At 57.3% G+C, this 23554-nt stretch overlaps 3 protein-coding genes across 4 annotated transcripts in view; 1 reads left to right on the top strand and 2 right to left on the bottom strand.

The window, feature by feature from the left end:
* Positions 1-345: 345 nt before the first annotated feature.
* AIPL1 (aryl hydrocarbon receptor interacting protein like 1) lies at positions 346-9437 on the bottom strand. The gene is made up of 6 exons (XM_023653309.2): positions 9269-9437; positions 8508-8687; positions 3578-3766; positions 2451-2627; positions 2225-2366; positions 346-1492 (listed from the first exon to the last, which is right to left on the bottom strand). Exons 1-6 carry the CDS (start codon positions 9362-9364, stop codon positions 1290-1292), a joined length of 987 nt encoding a protein of 328 aa, XP_023509077.1. The 5' UTR covers positions 9365-9437; the 3' UTR covers positions 346-1289.
* A 4500-nt stretch (positions 9438-13937) lies between these two features.
* On the top strand, positions 13938-19156 carry PIMREG (PICALM interacting mitotic regulator). The gene is made up of 6 exons (XM_001504737.5): positions 13938-14023; positions 14594-14921; positions 16524-16819; positions 17325-17420; positions 18067-18116; positions 18456-19156. The coding sequence occupies exons 2-5, from the start codon at positions 14628-14630 to the stop codon at positions 18098-18100; spliced, it is 720 nt and encodes a 239-aa protein (XP_001504787.1). The 5' UTR covers positions 13938-14023; positions 14594-14627; the 3' UTR covers positions 18101-18116; positions 18456-19156.
* A 185-nt stretch (positions 19157-19341) lies between these two features.
* PITPNM3 (PITPNM family member 3) overlaps positions 19342-23554 on the bottom strand; it is a 90573-nt gene continuing 86360 nt past the window's right edge. For both annotated transcript variants that reach the window (XM_023653307.2, XM_070227927.1), the window contains exon 20: positions 19342-23535. In XM_023653307.2, the coding sequence (XP_023509075.2) occupies positions 23233-23535 (303 nt within the window). In that variant the 3' untranslated portion in view covers positions 19342-23232. The remainder of the gene's footprint in view (positions 23536-23554) is intronic.

Genomic DNA, 23554 nt, shown 5'->3' with positions numbered 1-23554 from the left:
CTGCTTCTGAAGATCAGAATGTCCCCTTCCTGTGACCTCCTCTAAGATCTCTTCCTGGTTCTCACCATATGCCTGGATGGCCCGTTAGACCCCGGCCCAAATCAGCCCAGAATTAACTCTTTCCTCCACGGCGGGAGGGCTTAAACCTCAAATCTCCCAGTGCTGCAAAAGACGGGAGATGAGAAAAACTAAAACACTCCCACGTTAAAATACCCACCACCACTCCTGGTGCCAGGAATAGCCTCCTCCTGGTGGCCCAGGGGTCATGAATTTGGAAGCGCAGATAAAGAAATGCAATTCCAGCGCTGCGCAGGGCCTGCAGGGAAACACGCCCATGCCGCCATATGCGTGTAAATGCTGTTTATTGATTTCAAATTTTAGGGTCAACCTACAGACAAAGCACCGAAGACTTAATTTTGGCTACAAGCAGAACAAGGTGGGGTGATGGAAAAGCAAAGATACATCAGACCGCGAGGTGGGAGGAAGTGGGAGGTGGAGGGAGGGGTCCCAGCGCTGTCACCATCGTCCTCCGCGGAGGAGTCGCTGAACCGACGAACGTCAATGGAATAGAGACTTCTAGACAAAGTGTGCAAAGTTACAAAAATAACCAAGCCAAGAACCAAAAATATAAGTAGCCAAAATTGGGAGCAGGAGACGGAAGGGAAGAGGAAGCATCAAAGCGTTAAATAAACCTCCGTTTCCCTTGACACGGGGCAAAAACGACGCGTGCAGAAATCGTGATTTAAACGTATCATTTGGAGAGAGAGAAAGAAAACTACCAAAAGAGTGAAAAACAGAGTCAGTTAAAACTGCTAGCTCTGGGGTGAGGAATGGACAAAGAAGGGCAGGAAATTTTGCTGTTATTCACAAGCTCTTCTGTGCCCTTTGGGGTTTTTTTCACCACGGGCCCGTATTTTTTTGATTTAAAACTATTTTAAATTTTAAAAAGTGACACCCAAATCCTGGCCAACTGAACCGGAAATGGCCAGGCCATCCATCTGCTGGGGCCCAGTGCCTGCTGTCCGGTGGATGCGGAGGGGTCTGTGTGGTGGTGGGTGCCGGGGTGGGAGGCGGGGACAGGGGAGGTTGGCGGAGGGCGGTGGAGGGCGGTGGAGGGCGGTGGAGAGGGCGGGGAGACCATGAAGGGCGGTGGCGGGGGGTGGTGGGGGGGAGTGGAGACTCGGGGGCGGGGGGAGGGGGGCGGGGGGAGAGTGGAGACTTGGGGGCGGGGCGGGGCGGGGCGGGGGGTGGAGAGTGGAGTCTTGGGGGCGGGGCGAGGAGGCGGGCCCCTAGCCCAGCATGTTCCTGCAGCGCAGCCGCTCCTCCTCGCGCTTCTCCTCCAGGCGGCCCTCCAGCAGCCTCAGCTCCCTGTGCACGGCCTTCCGCATGGACGGCTCCAGCTCCAGCACTTTCTCCAGGTCCGCCTTGGCCTCTGCCTCGTTCCACACCTCCGCGTGAGCCCGGGCCCGCAGGTAGTAGGCTTTCACGATGCCTGCGGGGAGGATGGGCTGGACCCGGCGCCCAGCCCCAGAGGCAGCCCCTCCCTGCCGGGCCTCACCAGCAGCAAACCCTTAACCTTGACCACGATCCTTAACCTGGCCTTGCCTCCTGAGCCGTGTCCTCCACTGCAAGATGGGGATGATAGTAGCAACGGCAGGGGTCGCCCTTGCACAGGGACCCTTCCAAGACCCTGTAGCTAACTTTAGATTCGTAACTTTTATTCTTTTTCTTATAGAGGCTCCCCAAGTTGTGGAAGCTTTGGGGACTCTCCCAGCACCTGTCGCATACGGTGATTGTGAGGATTAAATGAGACGACAGATGGGGAGAATTTAGCGCCCGCTGCATCGTGTTTGATGTTGTGAATCCTGTTCAAACACCGTCTCCACAAACATTGCCACATCCACGCATCACAGATACTAGTATGCGTTGATACTACTCTCTGTATCGATTGCCTGCCTTTTTTAACAAAAATCTATTTACTCTCCACGCAATGACAGGTTGGGGAGCTGCTGATAGAGTCGTCCTAAGAGACATTAAACTAGCATGCCTCCCACCGCGAGCACGGCTCATCCATCCCCCGGGATCCGGGTACGGGTTTGGGGATATCCTGCTGGGCGGAGGCAAGGTTTGGTGCTTTGTCAGGTCAGAGGAGAAGAGCACGGAGGTCTGTGCAGGTGACTCTGCGCCCCGGTCCGGCCCTGCATCCCTCCCCGGGCGAGCCCACCTGGGTGGTGCCGGAGGATGTCGCTCGTGTGCTCCAGCACCTCGTAGTACTCCTCCTTTTTCAGCAGGCACTGGCAGTAGTTGAGGATGAGCGTGTTGATCATCTTCTCCAGCTTCAGCCACTGCACCTCCCAGGGCTTCTCCTGCCCGATGGAGAAAGGCCGGCCGTGAGCTCAGGCCGCGGACTGCGCCCCACACGGTGCCCCCTGCCGGCGGGCGGCCCCCACCTTGGTCTGCAGGTTCCGGAGGCAGACGATGGCTTCCTGGTACTTGGCAGAGGCGGCCTCGTAGCGGCCCAGCTTGAAGAGCCGGTTCCCCTCCCCGTGCAGGAGGGGAACCGCCTGCATCTTCTCTGCGTTACTCAGGTTCCAGGTCTCCCTCTGGTACTCGCTCGGGGCCTCAACCTGGCGCGAGAGCTGCAGGTCAGGGAGGCAGGGACCCCGGGCGCCTGCACCCCACCAGGGAGGGACCAGAGAAAGTGGCCCCCCGGGGACAGCTCGCTGAAGTCAGCCTGCACTTTCCACCGTGGGGTCCAGCCGGCAGAATCATGCTTGCTGGTCCAATACGTGTGACTGTTTGGGGGGCCCCCAGGGCCCTACCCTAAATTAGCGCCTCTGTGCAAGTTAGGAAAGGCACCCCCTTTGTCAACACACTTCACTTCCAGTATTCACAAACTCATCACGATACTCATTCCATTAGAACAAGACACTGTGTTGCCATCTGCTGGAGAACTGTCCTTATAAAAGTACAAATACACATCGTCTGTAATGAGCACCTGAAAGGTGATGCTCTTGTGCAGTGTACATACCGCACAACTGTTCGAGCTGGCCCTTTGCTGATGCACTTCTCTTATTTACTTGTAATCACCCACGGAGCCCTCAGGCTGAACCTCCTTGGCTGTAAGCGGAGTCCTGACCTGGGCTTGACCCTCTCCCACCCCCACCCCCCAGACACCAGTCACTCTGAGGTTACGAGTGAGAGGGGTGGAGAGTTCCTTGCAGCCTCTCTCTCTCTTGGAGAACCAGGTCTGAACCCACAAACCACAGGGATGGGGGATGAAGATATAATGCTAAAATTTTCAAAACAAAAATGGAAGTAGATAACCGATAGAAGCAAAATGCCTCCAGAATGGAAAGAAATGACATTTAAAAAGTTGGTCCCCAGTGGGCTTTTCCCCTGAAAAAGTAGAGGACTTTTTTGGGGGCACCGAAGTGGGGTTGGATTCCAGCTCTCCTGTGGTTTGTGCGCCCTCTGTTGTTCTCTGAGAAACTGGGTGACGTCCAGGCACAGGTGACGCCCGCTGACCCCGGGCGCTCCCCGAGGCTGGCCCCGACCCCCGACCCCCGGGCCACACCTGCAGCAGCTCGATCACGAAGATGAGCGGCTGCGGCTCCTTCTGCAGCTCGTCCAGGTCCTCGTAGCCCAGCGTGTGGTAGGCGAACATGTTGGCCAGCCCGCACGTGTGCACGTGCCACCCGGTGGGGTCCTTGCCCTCCGCCAGCTGCCGCAGGCTCCGGGACAGGATGGGGTAGACCCCTGTGTGCTGTGGGGGAGGAAGGATGGACGGCGTCTGGGCTGTCTGCTCCGAGCTCGCTGGGCCACAGAGAGCCCCCGCTCTGAGCCCCCACAGCACGAATCCTGCTACCCCCCCCCCCATGCCTGCCCCACGGCTGTTACTACTTATTGCCCCCAACACACTCCCACTAATGGCTGAGGTTGACTGTGTGCAGGCAAAGGGCTCCACTTCTGTTAGCTCCTTCAGTCCTCAAGATGACCCAACGAGAGAGGCACCGCTAGTATCCCCATTTTACAGATGAGGAAACCAGAGCCCAGAGAGGTTAAGTAACTTGCTTAAGGTCACACAGCTGGGAAGTAACGAACCTGGGATTCAAACCCAGCTCTGGAGTCCACACTCTAGCCACAGTGCCATGCTGCCTCTTCTTGGCCCTTTTGGTGGGCTCTAGTGTATTTTTCCACATGTCTCCGTGGACAAGGAGACCCTAGGTCCAAGAAGCCTGTGACTTGCAGGGAGGGGAGTGTGGAGAGCAGTGGAAGGAGCAGGGCTCTGGGGTCCAAGCGGGCCGGGTTTGCGTCCTGACTGTGCTGCTGATTAGCAATGAGTCCCACTCCCCGCCCCTCCCTGAGCTGCGGTCCCCTCTGCTGCACCTGTCCAGTAGTCAGGCCATTGTGGGGATTCAGTGAGATGGTGGGGATATGAGTCTGGCTCTTCAAAGCCTCACCCAGCATTGGGAGCTGGGCTTGGCGCCCTTGGGGGGCAGGAGGCCTGGGGAAATCGGCCGGGTGGCCTCAGGCAAGGCCTGTGCCACACGGGGCCTCAGCTTCCCCATCTGCAAGCCGGGAAGGAAGGCCCAGAGACAGTCCCGGAGAACCTCCGTCCTTGGGCTGGGATGGCCCATCTCAGGCTCCCACACGGCAACTCCAGTAAAGACACACTGTTAGGAAAGTAAAGGGCAGACGTGGTCCAGCTTGGCCTCCACGTCACCAGCTTGGGGCTGAAGGTGACCCCCAGCAGCCAGGATTAGCCTGAACGCCTTAGCCTCTTTATGAGAGAGATGACCAGATGGCAGTTAAGCCTGTTGGGATTAAGGCTGGAGGAAGGGGGGAAGATGCCCCCGGGATAGCTTGCTGCAAGGAGGGGCACTCCCGGCCCTGACATGGCAGCGCCCAGCTCGGCGGGCCCTTGTCCCTGCAGCATGTCGTGAGCTGCAGACCCCAGGGCCAGGCAGCTGCTTGGGCATGACCTCAGACAAAGGCCTTCTCCCGCTAGACCCCTGCCACCCTCGTACCACCAGGGTCGCTGGTCAGCATGGTGGGCTGCAGGATGCCAGCAGGAGTGGGAAGAAATCCAGGAAGGAAGATAAAGGCCAGAGGGAGGAGCAGGACTGGTCCAGAGGCCCGCATCCTCCAGGCAGCCTGTCAGAGGGAGGAAGGGGTGTGCGGAGTGTGGAGGTCTCAGCTCTGGGCCTGCCCTGGAGGCCTGCTTCCCCGGCTGCAGGCTGATGGGGCAGCCAGAGTCACATGCGGTCTCTGCGGAGCTAGACTCCCGCCCTTGGGACTCGCTCAGTGCACTGGGGCTATGGCTGGGGCAGCGGGAGCCCAGGACCACTGCCCCTCTCTGGGATGTCAGGGCCAGAGCCTGGTTCTGTTCAAGGGGCTGGATCTAGACTGGAGGTGGCAAACTGGTGAGCAGTGGGCCCTAATCAGCTCGCAGCCTGATTTTGTTTCATCCTTCACATTGTGGGGTTTTTTGTTAATTAGTTGCCAATGTTTAAACAGTGAATGAGTTCACATGCTAATGAAGATTTCTGGCTTGTCTCAAAAGCTCAGCCCATCCAGCCACGCGGGGCCTCGGCTGTCACATGGCAGCTGTCAGGGAGCTGAGAGCTGCTGTCCCCCTTGGATGGACCAGATGATCTCCAGTGGCCAGGGTCCTGACCCTTTGTGGGATCTGAGTTTGTACCCCCTGGCCTCACAGGACTGGGCACGAGCAAAAAGTCCCACATAGAGACCAGAGGCCCCCCTGGGGAGGGGTGGGGGACAAGGAGGAGAGCATTCCAGGGCGGGAGCTCCCAGAGCTGCCTCTCTGGTTTAGGGGAAGGGGAGGGAGGGAGGGAGGGAGGCAGCCCCCTGCCCTGCAGAGACCTAAACTTCAAGGTAACCCGGTGAGGACCGTCCAGGCAGAGGGCTCTGCAGGGAGTGACCAGCAGCCATCGCTTGGGGAAGCCAGGCCTTGCTGTGTCCTTTGTCATATAGACCTAACTGTCCAACTGATGCCTCAGTCTTTCCAAACCTCAGACTGTGAAGTGGACAGGGCCCCTCAGAGGAGAAGGGGCAAACTAAAGGAAACATGCCAAGCCTTCCCACACTTCCTGGCCTGGACGCTACCTCCTCCCTCCCACTTCGAGGTCTGATGAACTCCTATTCATCCGTCAAGACCCAGCCCAGTGTCGTCTTCATGAAGAAGTTCCCCTAAGTTCCTAATGCAGTTAGTTGCCCCTCTCCTGTGGCCCTAAAGCACTCTGCCCTCCCTTATTTCTGTCAAGGCAGTGGCTGCCCTGCATTGTAACTGCTTAGCTGTCTGCTCCTCCTCCAGAATTTAAGCTCCTTGAGAGATGGGGACTTTGTTCTTTCCTAACACCCAGCACAGGCCAAATCTGGTGCCCAGTGAAAGTTTTCAGATAGATAGATAGATAGAGATGGGTGGATGCTTAGTGATGGAAGACCGGATTACAAATAATATTGGTTGAAGGGAAAGATGGATGAATTGATGCCTGAACGCATGGATGGATAGAGGTTGCGTAAAAGGTGGATGTGTAGGGAGACAAAAGACTCTGGAAAGTGTGTGTGTGTGTGTGTGTGTGTGTGCACATGCACGCGCACCATCACAGCAGCTGTGGGCTGGGAGGAGAGGTGGGGGCTATTGAAAAAACCAACAGTCATTGTGCCATAAGTTAACCAGCCCAGGAGATGGGCAGTGCACCCATGTCACTATGGATGTGGTCAAAAAAAACACAGACACCGAGGGAAGAAAACAGTCATGGCCACATCGCGGGAATAGCAGCAGCTTGTGGTTTTGCAAACAACAAATCAATCAACCAATCAAGAATTTATTGACAGCCCTCTGTGCACACAGCTCTCCCATGTGAGCCGACGTGCAGCCTGTGGAGAAGGGGTTCTTGTTGGTGAGGAAGCCTTGTTTAACTTGTGGCCCAAATTACCGGTGCATGCGGGTCTAAAATGTACAGAAGCTCCTCATCGTAAGCAAGGTCAATAGATATCATTTTAAACAAACTGAAACCGCAGAGAAGTCGATATTCCGAAGACTTGGATTGTTAAAAATAAAACATCTTTTTAAAAATTTAAAGCATCAGGATGAAGAATAACAGAGACTGAGACAAAGGAAAGATGCTCGACTAATATCTGCGAAGTAAAGAAATGAGTGATGCCCTGGATGGGGTCCCCTGGCGGGAGAAGACGGCGTTGCAGCCTGAGTCTATCAGACATTGTGAAGAGAAACAGACACTGGATAAGGAGTGAGGGGACCAGGGGCCCCACCTGATCCTGTCCCTTAACTTGTTTGACCCAGAGAAAGTTACTTTCCTCCTCTGGGTCTCACATTTCCTCATCAGTAAAACAAGAGAGTTAGTCTCTAAAAAAAATTGTAAGGGCTGGATTGACAACCCTTGAGCCCCATCCATCAATGAGAGAGGTGAGGAAACGGGGGTGGCTCCCAGGGAGCAGCACACAGCCCGACTTATAGGAAATGGGGGGTAGAGGAGCATGTCGGACAATTCCATGGCGAAGCAACCAACGAAATCAGAATGTGGCGACTTCCACAGGACAAGTGACCCAGGTCCTTCAACAAATTCACATCAAGGAAAAAGGGAGGGAGAAGCCAGAGATGACAAGAGACTCGAGAGACAGATCCACAAAGCGCTCTCTCTGGACTTCGGATCCTGATCTGAACAAACCCAACCACAAAGAATAAATGAGGAGACCACTGGAGAAATTGGAACAGTGGCTGGATATTAGTTGGCATTGAGAAATTATTGCTGTTTTTCAAGGATGTAATAATGATACTGAGGTTATGGTGTTTTTTAATATCTTTCTTTTTAGAGATAAAGTATTTACAGTTGAAACGCTACAGTGTCTGAAATGTGCTTTAACCACGCGGGGTGAGGAAGGGAGTGATGGCGGTGGATGAAACAAGACTTGGGGGGGGCAGATTGGGGCCGGCGTTGGGTGAGGGGTACCTGAAAGTTCTGTACACTTGTGTCGACGTTTGCATGTGCTTGAAAGTTTCCAAAAGAAATGTCTGTTTAAAGGGGAGTGTTGCCATCTCCATCTGGGCCACAGAACAAGGAGGCTGACTTGTGCTGGTGATTTGTAAGAGCGAATAAATGCGAAAACAGCTTTGCAATGTTGGTAGGAGTGGGGAGGAGGGAAGAAAAGTGACCAGTGGCCAAAAGTCTTCAGGGTCTAATAACCCTGCACAAAAAGTGAGGACGGTGGGTGGGCAGCTCACTCCCACCAGGCCCCCGGATCCCACCAGCCAGCTGCGACCCTGACTGTCACTTTAGGGGCTTGTTCTCTTGGGGGATCCGGCTCCCTCTGACAGGGGCGGAGGGCGGGGGGAGGGTGCAGGATGCACCTTGCAGAGTCTTGTTTCACCCCCACTTTGCTGAAACACAGCAGCCCTGGAAGTGGGCTGGAGGCTGCTGTAGAAGGTAAACCCAAGGAATGGGCCAGCATGGCCTACTTACGATGGTGTCGCACCAGAACTCGGCCACCTCGCTGACCCGCATGGACGTCAGCAGGATTTCCCAGACCTCCAGCTTGAACATGTTCCCAATGATAATGTGCATAGGCTGGCCCACCTGCTTGCTGTCATCTATCACCGTCCGCTCCTCATCACATTTCATGGTGCGGAAATGAAAGGTCACCTGGTCACCAAGAGAGTGGACTGCAGTCTAGACAACACCTGGCAAGGCCCAGCAGAAGCCACCCCCTGTCACTGACTCCCAGGGCTGCCCTCAGGGGTCAGCTCACCCAATCCCACTCCCAGAGCATCCCCACCCCCGCCTGGACTCCCCCAGGGACAAGGACCCCACTCCCTCCTAAAGGACCCCATCTCACAACTCGGCAGGTCAGCAAGTCCTTCCTTAAATAAGCCCTAGATCCGAGGCCACAGACCCAGCCCCTCCATCATCCAGAGAGAATTTGTGGACAAACACCACAACGCCTGAGGGCCCTTCCTTCTCACTCAATGCTTGGGGCTCCAGAAAATTCCCAAAGCCCTCCCTTCACCCCATGCTGAAGCTTAATTTGCAAAGTATCAAAAATGCCTGGTGGATGGGCACAACTCAGAGCTTCCCAGATGCCCCGGGGTTGATGATCCAGGAAGGACCTGGCTGGCCGTTTTTTGGCAAAGCTGAAAGCTGTTTGCGGGGCCACTGGGCACAGCCAGAATGCAGAAGGTCACCAAGGGCACCCCCGTCTAGTCTTGGGGGTGGGTCTCACTCACCCGGGATCCGGTGATGAAGTTTGGGAGCTCCCCCGTGCCCCCGTGCAGAATGGTTTTCTTGACCCCCTCCACGTTCAGGAGCAGAGTGTCGTCCATGGTGCAGGTGGAGGGAGACGTCCAGCCCGGCTGAGATGACCTCGCTGAGAGGAGGGCCCTCAGGCTGCGCAGACCAGGCCCAGATAATCTCTACTGGGAGGGGTGTGAATGGGAGGAGGAAGGCGGGCCCAGCCCCAGGCTGCTCATCAGGGCCCTGGGGTAGTCTAGCCCTCTGCTCCCTCTACTGCTCTGCGGCTTGTGCGGCCCCTACCTGATGGCCACCATTACTGCATCACCTTTGGTTTGTCCCAGCCCAAGAAGGAACGAAGTTGGCTGGAGCTTTCTCAAAGAAGGGGGAGAGGGAGTGAGCAGGACAGAGGCTTTAGGCCAGCGAAGGGATGAGGAGGGGAGCCCTGGAGACCCCCTGCCCTGCCTGGTCTCAGTGCCAACCCTGGTCTCAGACCCTTGGCCCCTTTGGACCCCAGTCTGGGGCCCTGCAGCCTTAGCCATCCCTGCCTTCCTTCTTTGGCAGGTTTGGGGAAAGTTGAGGAACCCTCCCCCAGCCCCACTCCTGCTCCCCAACCAAGGTCTGGCTGGTGCGAGCGGCTCTTCTGTCCCGTTTGGCGGGTCTCAGTCCCATGTCTGGGACCCAGGCAGAGCTTACTCAGGACATCAGGGATGCCCTTTCTGGTCTAAAAGTGAAAAATAATGTGAAAGCCTGGTATTTGGCACCACCTTGTGGCCTGTTCAAGTTCTTCTGCCTCGGCTCCCCAGGGGTCTGAGGGTGCTGGGGGCTTCTGAGGACCACAGAACATCTCTCTTCTTGACCCCAGACCGACTTGTTACACGGAGGGGGGACACGGGACCCTGCCACAGGCAGAGACGAGAACCAGACTGAGAGCCGACAGATCTGTGTTCAAAGAGCTGATCCCACTTATTTCCTGACCTGTGGCCTTGGTGTCTCCCATCCTAACTCCATTTTCCCAGAGGAATCCGAATTTCGACCTCTCCTGCCTCCTGCTCCGGGAAGTTGAGGGGCCTCCCTGGAGCAGTGAGTAGGACCCTGAAAAGTCACACCCAAAAGTCTTGATTCCCATGAGGAGCCATCGGCACAGAGGAGGCCAAGCCTGGGCCAGCTGTCTGGCTGGAGAACCCAGATGGGGGCAGCCAAGTCACGCCCTCCAGGACCCTCCCTGAGCACACAGACCCCCCCAGGGCCCAGCTCCATCCCTCCCTGGAGGAAGGGGGTCAGGGTAGGGGGCACAGAGGCCTTTGTCTTCCATTCCATCCTTTCTCCAACCACACGGCAATCTACAGCGGTCTGCGTGCATAGGAGGTAAGAGAGCAAATGATAAAACTACAAAGAAAATAAAAGCAATTACCTCAAAAAACAACAGGGGGCGGGGGCTGCTTCTGGGGTCCCAGCAACATTGTCTCTTCACCCAGGTGATGGGCACGTGGCTGTTTACTTTACATGTGTGCATTATACCAGACTTTACGTTTTCGGCATTTTTCTGCCAGTGATGTAATTCACAGTGGAAGAGAAAGGTCTAATCACGTCTCACACTGTTTAAAACTTTCCCACTGTGCCAACTGCTTCCCTGTGGAAAAGGGGCAGAGGCAGAACTGAGAGGTTTGGCCAACGGTGGGCGGGGGCGAGATAGGGGGATCATGACTGGAGGGGGTGTTGAAGATGATGCCAGCGGTTTCACTGCCGAGAAGAATGAGGTGCTCAGGCCACAGCCTCCAGACAGAACCCCCAACCACTCCTTAGACCCCAAACTAACCTCTTAATGGATTCATTAAAAGGCAGCTCTAACAACCCCACACCCCTCTGAGAACTCAGCAAAGGCTTCCCACTGCCCTCGGGATAAACTCTAAGCTCCTTGCCTGGTCCAGGGAGCCCTGCAGCCCCTGCCTCTTGCTCCCAGCCCCGCCCTTGCCCTCGCTCAGCCTTGGCAGGGCTCCGGATCCCAGCATGGGCCTCCGAAGATCCCTCTGTCGGAAGACGTCTTCTCCTCTCTTTGTCCCCCTGACTCCTCAGCAAAAACACTAGATGCCGAGGGCAGCCCGTGCTGACCCCAGCTCAAATGGGGTTCCTTATCCCCTGGACACCCCTGTCGCTCCCTAGCACTTCGCATTCGTGGCATTTTGCACAGTTTGATGTCGGCTTCCTCCATCACATGGACAGTTCCGTGAGTTCCAGGAAACTGGTGGACGCTTTGCTGTTGGGCAGGGAGCCCCTGGGCAGGGCGAGGCTGGAGCTCCTCCTTCTCCTCCTCCAGCCTCCTCTCCAACAGAGGCGAGGGTGGAGCTGGACCCCAAAAAGCCTCAGCCTGCAACAACTGACTGGTTCTTCCTCCTCTCAAGGAGGAACAGGAGCCCCTGCACCCACCACCCTCGGCTAGGAGCCTGCTAACCTCAGCATCCTCCATCGACCCCCGCGCTCCACTCCAGGCAGGCAGAGGGACCGCCTGCCCATTCAGGTTCCTGCCTACTCCTCTCGTTGCCATGGAGACGGATCTTGTTCACCTGGTCTGCCAGTTCGGTTCTGAGGGAAGGGGGTGTGAAGCCCCAAACAGGGAGGGCCTCATCACTCATTCATTCACTCATCCTTTCCTGACACTTGATGAGGTCCTGTAATCTAAGGCTAAGAATTCGGGTTTTTAAGTCAGACATCCAGGATTTAAGATCCAGCTCTGGCTCTCCATCTCATCTTGAGCAAGACACTTGACCCGCCTGAATCTCAATTCATCATCTGTAATTTGTCATAGAGTTATGGTGAGGATTAAGGGAGAATAAAGGAAAAGCACTGAGCACACCCATGTCAAGGGCTCAGCAAATATAAGCCATTGCACTGATGCCCGTGAGGTGCCTGGCACAGACAGACAATTGGGACAAGACAACCCAGTTTGAGAGACTTTGTTTCCAAGTGTCTCAGCTTCACAGAGTCCCATACTTTCAACTTCGTTTTCATAAAAATCACAACTCTTGCTTTCCCCTCATATCACGTTGGTGAAGGACCTGAATTAAATTCCCTAATTCCAAGAAAAAATACAACTGGCACAAACAGGTTTGGGAACAAACACCTCTGATGCTTGGGAAATATCAACGCCCATCACACATAGTTTCAGGAAACTGTTTCATGACACATATGTGTGTGTGCTGGGCGTCTTACCTGGGTGTGCTCCCCTCGAATGTGATGTTCCCTGGGCAAGAAGATCCTACACACACACACACATTCTTTGCTTGGTGAGCTCATTTTCTAGGTCTCAGCTTTAAGTGACATAATTTTTGTGTCATAACTTTCTTTGATTGATTGATTATTGGTTATTTGACTCACTAACATCTGTCTCTCCCCACACGTTGGACTTGAGCTCCGTGAGGGTAAGGAATGCGTCCGTTTGCTGACCTGGGGGCCCATTTTTAGCACAGTGCTTCCTCTATCAGACGCCAGTAGGTATTTGGAAAGACATGAGAGGGGGACGCGGGGAGGGAGGAGGAGGGTTGGAGAGCCCAGGGTGACGTGGGTTGGCATGTGGGGTTAAGGTGCCTGCAGTGCCCAGGAGGAGATAGGCACGAGGGGACAGGTGCGGCTGAGAGGCTATGGCATGTGGACCCTGGTCCCAGACCACAGTTGGAATCCTTGGCCCTGCTTTATACTAACTGAGGGAGATCGGGGCCCAGCCTAAGCTCTCTGTGCCTCAGTCTCCTCGTCTGGTCCGGGCTGCACTGAGGGTCAGAAAAGTTCATAATATACAGCACTTGGGACACAAGTTCCTGCTGCACAGTGAGGGCCCCATGCATGCTCATCGCTCTCACTGTCCTGTGGGCGGTCACCGAGGCCAGACGAGTGGGTGAGATCACCCAGAGGTGAAGAAGAGGCTGAGGACAGAGCGTCAAGGAGCATCAGCGAGACCTTGGCAAGAGAGTGGCTGGGGGGCAGGGGGCAGGGAGCAGAGAACCAGGTGAGGACGGGGAGAACCAGCTACTTTGAGGTCACAAAAAAGAAGGAGGTGGGGGGGAGGTGCTTTCTAGAGGGAGGCATTCTACTCCCAGGTGTGGCCGCGCTCATGGGGGGGGGGGCGGGGGGGAAGGGTCTGTTCCTTCTTCTAGGGTGGGTTTTCTCGTTGCAGAGTGTGGGTGGTGTTTGGGGAACACAGGAGGGCAGTGCCTTGTCTCAGGAAGGCAGAGGGTCAGGCTGGAAGTTTGAAACAAAACCTCCACGGGAACCCAGGGCTCCGAGCTCCCAGCCCCCCGGCTCTTTCTAACAGATCCACTGAGACCTCCAGACAGGATGCGAGGGTCCCCAGGAGCCCAGGACCGCGTCTCCGCTGGGCCCTGTCCGACCTGTGTGAACCCTTTGCAGTCCTACAAGGCGCCCCGATGGCCTGGGGCCGAGCGTCCAGGAGGGGGCGCGGGGGCTGGGCCGGCGAGGGGCGCGGGCGGGACCCTCAGTTACAACGGAGAAGCATCTCTCCGCGCCGGGCTCGGCGGGGTCCTGAGGGATGAATGGGGACGGCTGGGCCAATCCGCGGACAGGATTCACAGCCGCGAGACCAGGGGGCCAATCGGATCCCGGGCGCGGCAGCGAGGCGGGGACGGAGCCAATCAGCTGTGAGGACAGGGCCAGGGGCGGATCCGCGCGGAGTTTCAAATCGGCCAGGGTGGGCGAGGAGCAGCTGTGCTCGGCGTCTGGTCGACGTTGGGGGCTGTTAGGTGAGTGCGGGTCGTAGTGGGGCTTCTGTTCTGAAGGGACCACGGGGTGGGGGGGAATGAGGGGCGATGGGAGAATGGCACTCTAGTTAGGATGGGCACGGCGTGTGGGCGTGTGGGTATCGCAAGGTGGAAATTGGGGTGTCTGGTCAGCCGCGGGGTCCGGGCGGGAGCGCGTTGGGTCAGGGTGTTTGTGAAAGAGCCGCTGATGGTGCCCTGGCCAAGTGCTGAGGCTCGGGAGGGCCGGCCCTGACTCTGCCTCCCTCCCTGAGGCAAAAAGCGGAAAAGAGGTTGGGATGAAAAGCCGGCTGTGTTAGACGCTTGCGGCAAGGGACGGCAGGAAATGCTGACCGGCCTTGTAGGGCCTCTGCCCTCTTCTGGACCTCGCGGGCCCCCTTCCAGGAAGCATCCTGCTTCTGACTGCCAGAGCTGCCAACTGTCCACACCCCCAGCCTGAGCCATCCACCCCACCCCATGGGCCTCCATCCCATCTCTTCCACTGTACCCAGGCACTCTGTGGAGCCTGGGAGTGGGGGATGCCTTGCTGACCTGCCTTTCCTCCCCCTTCTCAAGGTCTAGCGGACAGAACAGACTCTTGGCCAAGCAGATGGCCTCTCGGTGGCCGGGCGTGGGGGTCTCCGTGCGCCGAAGATCTCTCCAGGACCAGGAGCAGCTGGAGGAGACTGCGGTGCTGCAGCCTGCAGTCGGCCATCCGGAGACCTCCAGCCGGGCTCTGGGCTCCCTGTGCAGACAGTTCCAAAGGAGGCTGCCCCTGAGAGCAGTCAGCCTCAACCTGGGGCCCGGCCCCTCCTGGAAACGCCTGGAAACCCCAGAGCCAGGGCAGCAGGGTCTCCAGGGTGCGGCTCGCTCAGCTAAGAACGCCTTGGGTGCCATGTCCCAGGTAATGCTGACAGTGCTAACCATCCATTTATGGAGGTGCCAACGGCTGCTGCCCTCAAGGAGCCCCCAAGAATATAGACTCCATGAGGACGGGGACTTTGACGCTTCCTATTGATGTAACCCAGCACCCCAAATAGTTCTGGCACTCAACAAATAGTTGAAGGAGTGAATGAAAACAGTGTCATGGAAGAAAAGATCCTCACGGTGCAAGGTGATAAGAGCTGTATTGTGATAGGAAATTGCAAGGAAGCAGCTGATGGTGGGGGGCCCCCAAAACAAGCTCAGAGGGTGAAGGCTTCCCAGAGGAGGTGACTCCATGGAATTCACCCAGGAAAGGGGGAGCATGAGGAGTCTAAGGCAGGCGCAACAGTGTGAGCCCAGACCCAGAACGGAGGGAGGACTGGCAGGAGCTTAGTCTGGGCGTGGCCAGAGAACAGACAGTGAGATGGGGCAGAAGAGAGGCTGGTGTGCTCAAGGTGTTAGTCTCCCAAGAGTGCCTGGGAGCCCTGGGGGCCAGTGGGGAGAATTTTCAACAGGGTGGGAATTGAGTCCGATTAGCATATTAGAACTTGTTCTTTAGCTACTCGATGGAAAAGGGGTCAGAAGCAGATTCCCCCTAAGGGGGCCGGCGGCCTGGCCTTGCAGAGGACTGAGCAACTTTAAGAGCTACTCAGAAGGTAGATGTGAGAGGATTTGGTATCAGATGAGATGTGTGGGCAGGAAGATGTCACACATGTTGGGTGTGAGGTGCTTGTGGATGCATCTTCGAACCTGGAGCTGGAGATGTGGAGAGGGGTCCCCTAGAAATGACCGAGGCCAGGAGAGAGAATGGACCTCCATGGAGAGAACTGGGGGGCCGGGGGAGTCTCCTTGGTGTCTGATGGAGAAGCTGAAGATGTGGGAGAGGGAAGCTGTTGCTAGACCCTTTGCAGAAAGTTCTCTGAGCCAAATGTTAGTCCTTGTCTGGAAGGGCCCAGTGATCGTTTTAACCCCCCGGGGCTCCGAGCAGCCTGCCCACTCACCAGAGGTGACTCGGGGCTGCGCTAAGCTCTGCACTCCGGTTTGCTGAGGCAAAGACAGTCTAGCTGAGGAAGAGCCTTCACAGCCGTCCCCCAGCTGGTGCGAAAGGCCCAAGAGTTAGGGCTTGATCCTGTGGGCAATGAGGAGCCATAGAAGGGTTTTGAGCAGTTGAGTGTCATGATCAGAACTACCTTCGAGAAGGGTCTCTGCATACGAATGTGGAGGATGGACTAAAGCGAGTGAGACCAGAGTGGAGACCAACTATCTCATGGTGTCCTGGGGGGTTGGCCTGGTCTTCTGGGCCTTGCTTTTGAGTCTGTGGGTCAATCTATGTTCCAAAAGAGGGTTTGGACTTAGACAAACGCAGGCGCTGTGAGCCAGAGTGGCTCTGCTGTGACCACGGCACCCACGCCCAGGTCCATGCATAGGCCCATGGCCCTATCACACGGACTCATCCACATCCCTCAGCCTTGAGACGGAAAGCTGCCTGTATCTGTAGGATGGTGGGTGGAGAGATGGCCTGGAGACTTGGGGGAGCTCCCCTGTGGCTTGTCTGTGCTCACCTTTCCGTGTCCCTGTACAGAGAATCCAGGAGTCCTGCCAGAGTGGCACCAAGTGGCTGGTGGAAACCCAGGTGAAAGCCAGGAGGAGGAAGAGAGGGGCCCAGAAGGGCAGCAGCCCCCCAGCTCGCAGCCTGAGCCAGAGGAGCACCCGGCTGTCTGCAGCCGCCCCTGCCCATGCAACCCTGGACCCCTGCGAGAGGGAGCAGCTCAGCCTCTCAGCCCAGAGAGGCCCATGGGGCCACCCACTGCGGCGGTCCTGTAGGGAGGCTGCCTTCCGAAGCCCCTACTCCTCGACAGAGCCCCTCTGCTCCCCCAGGTAAGAGGAACAGAGTTTGCCCAAAAATACCAACTGGGCCCCAGGGGCATCTGAGCCCCTCCTGGGGCCACCTGGAGCCAGGGGCACCCTGAGCTGAGTCACATGTGTGTTCTGGCCCAGCTCTGCCCCTCCCTGGAAGGGTCCTGGGGAAGTCCTTCAGGGAGCTAATCTGTCACAGTATCACACTCACCCAAACCACCTGGTGAGCCCAAAAGCCAGTTTTGAAGGCATCTGGAGGCTGAGGCTCAGTTTCCAAGCAGGGAACGGCAGAGCACACCTGTCTACAAGATCACCTGCCCTTGACCTTGGCCTCACAGGCCTTGATCCGTCTGTTCTCTGCCAGCTGCTCCAAGGCGCTCTGACGTCACTTCCTGGAGTGAGGGTCTGGGGTGAGGCGTTCCCAGCCCCCACTGGTCATCTCCAGGACCCAGTGCTGGGTTGAGAGGGGCTCCCACCACAGGTTTCCAACCAGTCACTGGTACATGTGGCTTTTCCTCTGGTTCAGTGAGTCTGACAGTGATCTAGAGCCTGTGGGGACAGGAATTCAGCACCTCCAGAAATTGTCCCAAGAGCTGGATGAGGCCATTGTCGCTGAAGAGAGGTGAGTTGGCATCCCATGCTTCAAGGTGAAATGGCCAGGAGGTCCCCCCGAGCCATGCCATGTTTATAGGCAGACCTCTGGTTCTGGCTCTATGACCTTGGCTCTATGTGACCTTGGCCAGCCCCTCCCCCTCTCTGAGCCTCGGTATCCTGGTCTGCAACATGAGAAGAGATGAAAAACCTAGATAGGGTGGTGATTAAGGATGTACCCTGGGCGTGCGTGGCCCCCTGGGCCTTGGGATCCCACATTTCTCCATCACCTGGAACCTCCCATGTGGCCAGGGACCTGGTTCCTGAAAGACCTGCCCGGCCCCCAAGGCCCCCCATGGCTCCTCTGTGCCCTGACCACCCATGGAATTGGGAAAAGTTCCATGGCCACTGGGAGTTCCTGGTCTGCCTGCTCAGGACGCCATCCTGCGGGCAGGGCCCGGGTCAGGAGCTGCGCTAACTTGGGGCTGTTTCCCTATTTGTACATGGCCGTGATGAGCTTTCAGGTGGGGCCCTGCCAGCTCTGACTGTATGTCAGGGGGGCCACGTTCCTTCCCACCATGTTGCCAGGTCAGGTCTCATCTAGTCCAGGCTGGGGGGGGCCCCTCAGAGCCTGCAGAACACAATGGCATCTGCCCCTCCCACTTTCCCATCTCTAGTGGCGACATGACCATTTCTCTCATTCGTGACTGAGGACAGTGCCCTTCAGGTAACACCCTCTCCCAAGCATCTTTCTCAATGTCATCTTCCTCCTCCTATTTCTCCTCCTCCTCATGCATGAGCACGTACGCATATTGGGAGGCACGTTAAAGAACCAAGTCTTTTCTGGAAAAACCCACAGAGCTGATGGGCCCAGCAGAGTAGGAAGTGTGCAAGTCTTCCTACCTGCTTGGAGTCAGACTGCTGACCCACTGACCCCATCACTAACTGAGCATTCCGGGGCCCCAAGCCGCTAGACCACCTTTGGACTCCTCATTTGCGGAGAAGGCAGGCTAGGTGTTCCCACCTCCCCTGCCTTGGGGGGCATGAAGGGAGCTCTGTCTTGCAGGACACAAGCCATATCTGGCCACCATACCCTCAGTCCCAGGATCTGTGCCTCCCCATGACTTCCTGGAGGAAACCCCCTGGAGACGGCAGCGCCCCTGGGTCACACTAACAAGGACTTGACTGACAAGGGCCCAGATGGAGGCTGCTCTGGGGCCTCTGCTCTCCTGTTCCGGTCACATCTAGGTCCACCATGACATCCTGCCACCGTCCAAGAGTGACTTGGGGAGACCTCAGAGAGGGGCGGGGATTGTTCAGGCTACCCCCCTTTTGGGCTTAGGAACTCATCCCACACTTGAGCCTCACGGTTGCCTCGTTTGCAACGTGAGGCGCAGGCAGCAGAAGATATTTGAAATCTCCAAGCTGTGTCTCCAGGAGCGGGGTCTGCAGAGAATTATCGGTCATCCTGTGTCACCTGTGCCAAGGCCCTCAGGAACCCAGCTCCGCCCTGCTCCCCCATCGGAGCCCCGGGAGAAGGGATAGGAGAGCCTCCCAGGCCCTGAGACCCTGGCCGCCTGGGACCTGTTCATGCTCTCAGCACGGGGCACGGTGGGTGTGTAGGGATGGGGCTAGCACATTCACTAGCAATTTCTGCCCTTTGTAAATTATTTAAGAAATCTGCTTTATCATTTTATTAGAAAGAAACCAGTATGAGACTTTCCTAGATAATGTTGCTTTTTCATAAATAAAGACTCTCTTTCCATATTTGACGTCTCTTCTGTGTCCCCACACCACTCTGGGCAATAGGTCTGTGGTTTGGGGCCCAGCTTTGCTCCCTCACCTCACCCTGCCCCCTGCCCCCGACTCCTGCTCCGAGCCAGCCTGCCCCCCACGCAGGGAGAACACGAACAACGGGAAAGCCAGCTCGGCTCAGCTCAGCGCGAAGCCCATTTTAAAGGCAAATAAGGTTTTTATTTAAGTGACAACGTTTGAGAGTTAAAAACCAGCTCACGTCAAAATCAAGACCAGTTGTAAAAATCTTTTAACTCCGTAATGCTGTTTTTGTCTTATTAGAAATCTGATATTTTACATTTTCTTTTCTAACGGATTTTGTACAAGGCAGCCATGAGGAATATAATAAACCTTTTTCACCACAGAACCACCCACCACAGACAATACTGAGAGTTACACACTTAGGAACAGTCAGACCACGGACAAGATCAGACAGGCTGCCACCACGGAGTAAACGAATAGAAAAGGACAGCGGTGTCCAAGGGTCGGGGTCCCCGTGAGCGAGCCGCCCTCCTGTCCTGCCCCTCCTTGGCATCACCTGCCTTTCCTTGTCCCAATAAGGGTGGGGTCAAACTCTGATTTTCCTCCCAACCGCCCTGGTGGCCTCTCAACAAGGAGAGCCTGACCCGGGCCAGGCCTTGCAGTTTGGACTTAACCTAACTATGATTTTTAAGTAAGTCCCCCCAGGCCCAGAAGGAGAGTAAGGAGGGAGCGGATGTTTCTTTTGGCTGAGCCAAAGAGACTAGGTTTCCAGAGCACTTGGCACCCAAACCCCCGGGGTTTGGCGGGAAAGTTGACTGTTTAAGGCGGGGTCAGCTGCAAGGCTCCTGGAAGTCAGGGTGCCCCTCCCAGGCGGGGTCACACCCAGGCTGGGTGAGAGAGTGTCCAGGCAAAACCAGTGCCACCTCTGGCCCCATTTCCACCGGCCTCAGGGTCCGGCTTTCATCTAAAAATGGCACCACGTTTGTCTGCTGGACACTTCCAGGGTGCGGGTATGGACTCCAAACGGGTAACAGTAGGGTTTAAAAACCAAGAGATCCAGCCTCCCTTCTTTGAGAGGGCCCACCCCCCAGGAATCTCTGGGATACTGGGGGGCAAACACATGTGTTTTCTGTGGCCCAGCACACAGACAGGAGGGCCGCTCGCCCAAACGCACGAAGAGGCTACTCTTCTTCAAACTCTGCGGAGCCCCAGGGAGGAGTGGAGAGCTTCAGGGAAACCCAGGATGCCAGCAGAGCAGGCTCAGGATGCACCCGACCCCCAGCAGGGTGAACGCAGAGGAAGGCGGCTGGCAGGGAGCCGAGCAGGACAGCCGCCTGGTCGGCAGGACGAACATGCCAGGCGAGAACAAGGAGCTTTGGTCAGGCGGGAAGACCCGTTTCCCAGCTCCTGGGGAGCAGGCACACCGGGAGCTAGGATTCTCTAGAAAACAGCCGGACTGGGGGGTCACAGAACTACTCGGAGAGAGGCAGCGGCTCCCCGTCCGGAGAACAACATGACTGGGTTCTTTGTTTTTCTCCAACTGAACTGGACGGACAGCACAGAACACACCACTGGGAAAGTGCACGTTGGTCACAGGTGCCGTGAAAGCTGCACTGAACGGACGTTGTCTGAGTGGGTCACTATACAGAACCGCACACGCACACACACGGTCACACACACCAGCTAAAGCCCCTAGGGAGTCGTGTTCACAGCCTCTCACTGTACACCATCAGCATCTCAGGTGTGAGTCACCAGAGCCCCAATCCTGGGCTCTGGAAGGAAGGAGTGGTGGCCTCCTGCTGGGTCCTGCGTCCCCGCTCCGACCCCGAGAACCACAGAACCCTGCTTGCTCGGACTCCAGATTCCCCAGGGCCCCACTCTCTCTCTCCTGCTCCCAGCCTGGAGTTCTCAGAAAGGGCCCAGCGAGTCTAACTGGGGGGGGAAGAGCCCCGCACTGATTACTTCATCAGCTGCAAGTGACACATCAGTGGCCTCCAGAAAAAGGAGATAGTGGAGTTTCCAGGACTCAGACTAAGCCTGCCCGAGTTTAACTCAGGGTCTATTTTGGAAAGGATGGGGACGATGAGGTGGCTGTGCCATACGAGCTGGTGCCTTATGGAGAGCCAGGAAGGATGAAGTGTTAAAGGAGGATGGGCCCGTGTGAGCCTCCAGGAGGCAGGACTAGAGGGGAAGCTGAGGGTGATGGCCCCACCCCAACAGCCTTGCCAGCAGCTCCGGGATTGGGTGCCGACGCAGTGCCAAAAGGGGGCAGAGGGCTGGCAGACAGGTCGGGCAGACGTGGCAGGAGCTGGCAGACTGGAGAAGACACTTTTCTGAGAGAGAGCCGGGGTGGGGGCTGGGAGTCGGACCCCTTGGGCCTCAGCAGGGTGCCCAGTTTGCCAGGCGATTCGCAGCAGCGATGCCAGCGCCCCCATCAGCAGCCACCGTCCGGGGGGACGTTGGCCACGTGGGAGCTGCAAGAGGTAGACATTGAGCAGAAGCGACACTGAGCTGACACAGTTGCCTGCTGTTTACAGACGTCTGGGCCCTGGGGCAGCCCGGCCCCTGACACAGAGCGCTGGCTGAAAGAGCTACAACCAGCCTTGGTGACAGCCCGCGCGGACTCAGAGGCGGGCCCACGTGGCCAGGGAGCAGGGGGGAGTTCTGGAGACCAATGCCCAGGCCACGGGCTCAGCAGCAGGAGGGCCTGAGCAGGCTTTGAGGGGCCCCAGGGGAGCCAAGCCCTGCCAACCTCGGGACGACCCGGGGGAGGTCATGGGCACAAACGAAGCTGAGTGGCAGGAGGAAGGGAAGAGAATGCAACAGTTTGAGCCAAAATTACGTGAATCCCAGAACCCTGGGATCTCAGCTCTATGCCTTCCAGGAGCCATAAGGGAGAAATCGGTCTGCGCAGAGCTGGGGAGGGGGAGCCAGACCTGTCCCTCTCTGGGGATGTCTCTGTCCCTAGGACGCCAGGGTTACACATCAGTGCAAAGCGCCCCTCTCCATGGAGCAGGGGTCCCTTCATAGCCCACCTCCCCCACACACAGAGGGGCTTCCTTTGAAGGAGTGGAGCAGGAGCTGCTCCATCCGGCCCACTCAGAGCCCCTCCCAGACAGTGCGGAAGGGACAGATCACTGGACACTCCGAGGGGCTCTTAGGCCTGAAAAGCCTCCAGGCGCAGAAGCGCAGGACAGCCTAAGAGTCAAAAACTCACACGGATCTTAGCTGGGTAGACCCCCTCCAATCACATAAGGAAGGCAGGGCCCAGAGAGGGCAAGCAACCAGCTCAAGAGCTCAGAGCCAGCCCAGCTAGGCCAGAGCTCAAGGCTGCAGCCTCACAGGGGAGGGCACCCAGCAGGACTCTGGGAAGAGGAACACCTGTCTGTCCTCAAGGGCCGTAGGAGAATGGTGAGGACACTGAGGACAAGGAGGGGGGATAATGGACAGCGGCAGGAGGACAGACCATCAGCACCAGATCCCACCCCCCAAGGGCCACGGACTGACACAGCGAACATAGGATGAGCCCTGGGGACATCTCACTCCCAGAAAGTGGCCACCTTGCCATAGTAGAGCCAGGCCCAAGACGGTGACCCCGGATGTCACAGGAAGAGCGGGCACAAATGCCACTCACCCCTCCACCATACAGCCATGAAGCTGTACCTGCCAGGGCTGTTGATCCCTAGTCTGGGGGCTTCTCCCTTTAGGGCCCGCCTAGCATCGCTACCGAAGCCTCAGGAACTCAGAAAGACGGGAGACTTCGTCAAACCCTCCAGCTCCGGGCAGGCCTGCCCCCGGGACCACACAAACATCAGCCCTGACTCGGGCTTGCCATCTCAAGCTTGGGGGAGGCAGCAGCAGCTGCGCGGAGACCCCCGGACCTCACCCCCTCGCAGCCCAGGGAACCCCTCAGGGCTGGGCAGGGTCCCTCCCCACTCTGGTCGGACACTGCTGGACAGACACGGGAGGGAAAAAGCAGGAAAAGGCCTGTGTCGGGGAGAAGGCAGCCCCTCCGGTCCCCGCAGGCGGCCTGGCAGGGCCCCCCTGCTCTGCGCACAGCCCGGCCCTCAGGGCACCGACTCGAACTTGGGGGGCCCACGCGCCCAGCTGAGCGCGGGCAGGGGCCGCTCGTGGTCCTTGTCGGACTCGGGCTGGCTCTGCGCCCGCTCGGGCTTGGGGTTGGCGGGCGGGTCGGGCTGCTGCACCGACATGGTCCTGCGCAGGTGGTTGCGCTTGCGCAGGAACTCGGGCTGCGCGTGCAGGCCGAAGCTGCCCTTGCGCAAGATCATGCGCGAGTTGTTCTTCTTCGGGCGCGAGCGGTGGCTGGCCTCCAGCGCGGCCAGGTGCGCGGCGTAGCCCTCGCTCAGGAACTGCGGAGGAGACAGGCGT

Source organism: Equus caballus, chromosome 11, assembly GCF_041296265.1.
Source record: "Equus caballus isolate H_3958 breed thoroughbred chromosome 11, TB-T2T, whole genome shotgun sequence".
Taxonomy (NCBI): Eukaryota; Metazoa; Chordata; class Mammalia; order Perissodactyla; family Equidae; genus Equus; species Equus caballus.
Note: the sequence above shows the minus strand (reverse complement) of the source record. Positions and strands in the feature narration are given on the sequence as shown.